This window comes from Malurus melanocephalus, unplaced genomic scaffold (assembly GCF_030028575.1).
Source record: "Malurus melanocephalus ecotype Western Australia unplaced genomic scaffold, MMel_1.1 scaffold_1167, whole genome shotgun sequence".
In the NCBI taxonomy this organism is placed as follows: Eukaryota; Metazoa; Chordata; class Aves; order Passeriformes; family Maluridae; genus Malurus; species Malurus melanocephalus.
The window spans coordinates 1-1030 of NW_026624399.1; the positions used below are offsets into that span (position 1 = coordinate 1).

Consider the following 1030-nt stretch of genomic DNA (forward strand, 5'->3'; position numbering starts at 1 on the left):
CCCCGCCCCGCTCCGGCCGCACCTGCTCGGCCATGGATCCCCGCAGGACGTTGTCCGCCCGCTCCTCCTGGTTGGCCGCGATGAATTCGGGGATGAAGATGGAMGGACGCGGCTTCATCTTCTCCATGTGCGGCCAGAGCTGCTCCTGCAGCGGCCACTCGAGCACCTCCGCCCTCCTCATGGCCTCGGCCAGGTTCAGCGACGAGATGTCCCAGCCTGGGGGACACGGCCGTGACCCCAGCGCTCGGACGGGAGCGCCACCCCGGCCCCCGCGGGGTCCCCCGGTGTCACCTACCGTCGAACACGATGTCGTTGGGGTGCACCATGGGCAGCAGGTCCCGGAAGGGCACGTACACATCACCGGAGGGGCCGGTGCCCAGGCACACGGTGGAGGCTTGCAGCAGCGAGCCGTAGTAGTTGGCTTTCTGGGGAGGGGGAGGGCACGGATGGGTGGGGGGAGGGGGGTCCAGCACCCCCGAACTGGGGGGGAGCAGGGGCTGCAGAGCCCCCCCGAAGGGGCAGGGAGGAGATCGGGGTGCGGGACATCGGGGCAGAGGGGAGGGGCCGAGCTTCATGTCCCCATCCCTGTGGGACAACCCCGGAGCTCAGGACATCGCTGGGGTCACACTGGGGACACCCCGGGGCACGAGGTCACACTGGGGACATTCACCTCACTGGGGACACCCCGGGGACACGAGGTCACACTGGGGACACTCACCTTGCTGGGGACACCCAGTGCACCTCACTGGGGTCACACTGAGGATTGAGGACACCCACCCCACTGGGGTCACTCTGGGGACACCCCCCTGGCTGGGATCTCCCTGGGGACACCTCACCCTGCTGGGGTCACCCTGGGGACACCTCACCCTGCTGGGGTCACCCTGGGGACACCCACCTTGCGCCCGGTCTTGGTCATCCAGCTCAGGCCCAGCTTGTTGGCCAGCACGGCCGCGGTGACGGTGGTGCCGTTGTTGCCCCCCCAGCCCACCAGCATCACCCCCAGGCGCGGCACCTGCCGGCCCGTGCGGAA

At 69.7% G+C, this 1030-nt stretch overlaps 1 protein-coding gene across 1 annotated transcript; it reads right to left on the bottom strand.

Moving 5' to 3' along the window:
* Positions 1–6: 6 nt before the first annotated feature.
* Positions 7–1024, bottom strand: ISYNA1 (inositol-3-phosphate synthase 1; the record flags this gene model as incomplete). Its single annotated transcript, XM_057387286.1, has 3 exons — positions 896–1024; positions 296–425; positions 7–216 (listed from the first exon to the last, which is right to left on the bottom strand). Coding segments are annotated over exons 1-3 (439 nt in total), but the record flags the coding sequence as incomplete, so codon positions are not given.
* Positions 1025–1030: the final 6 nt, after the last annotated feature.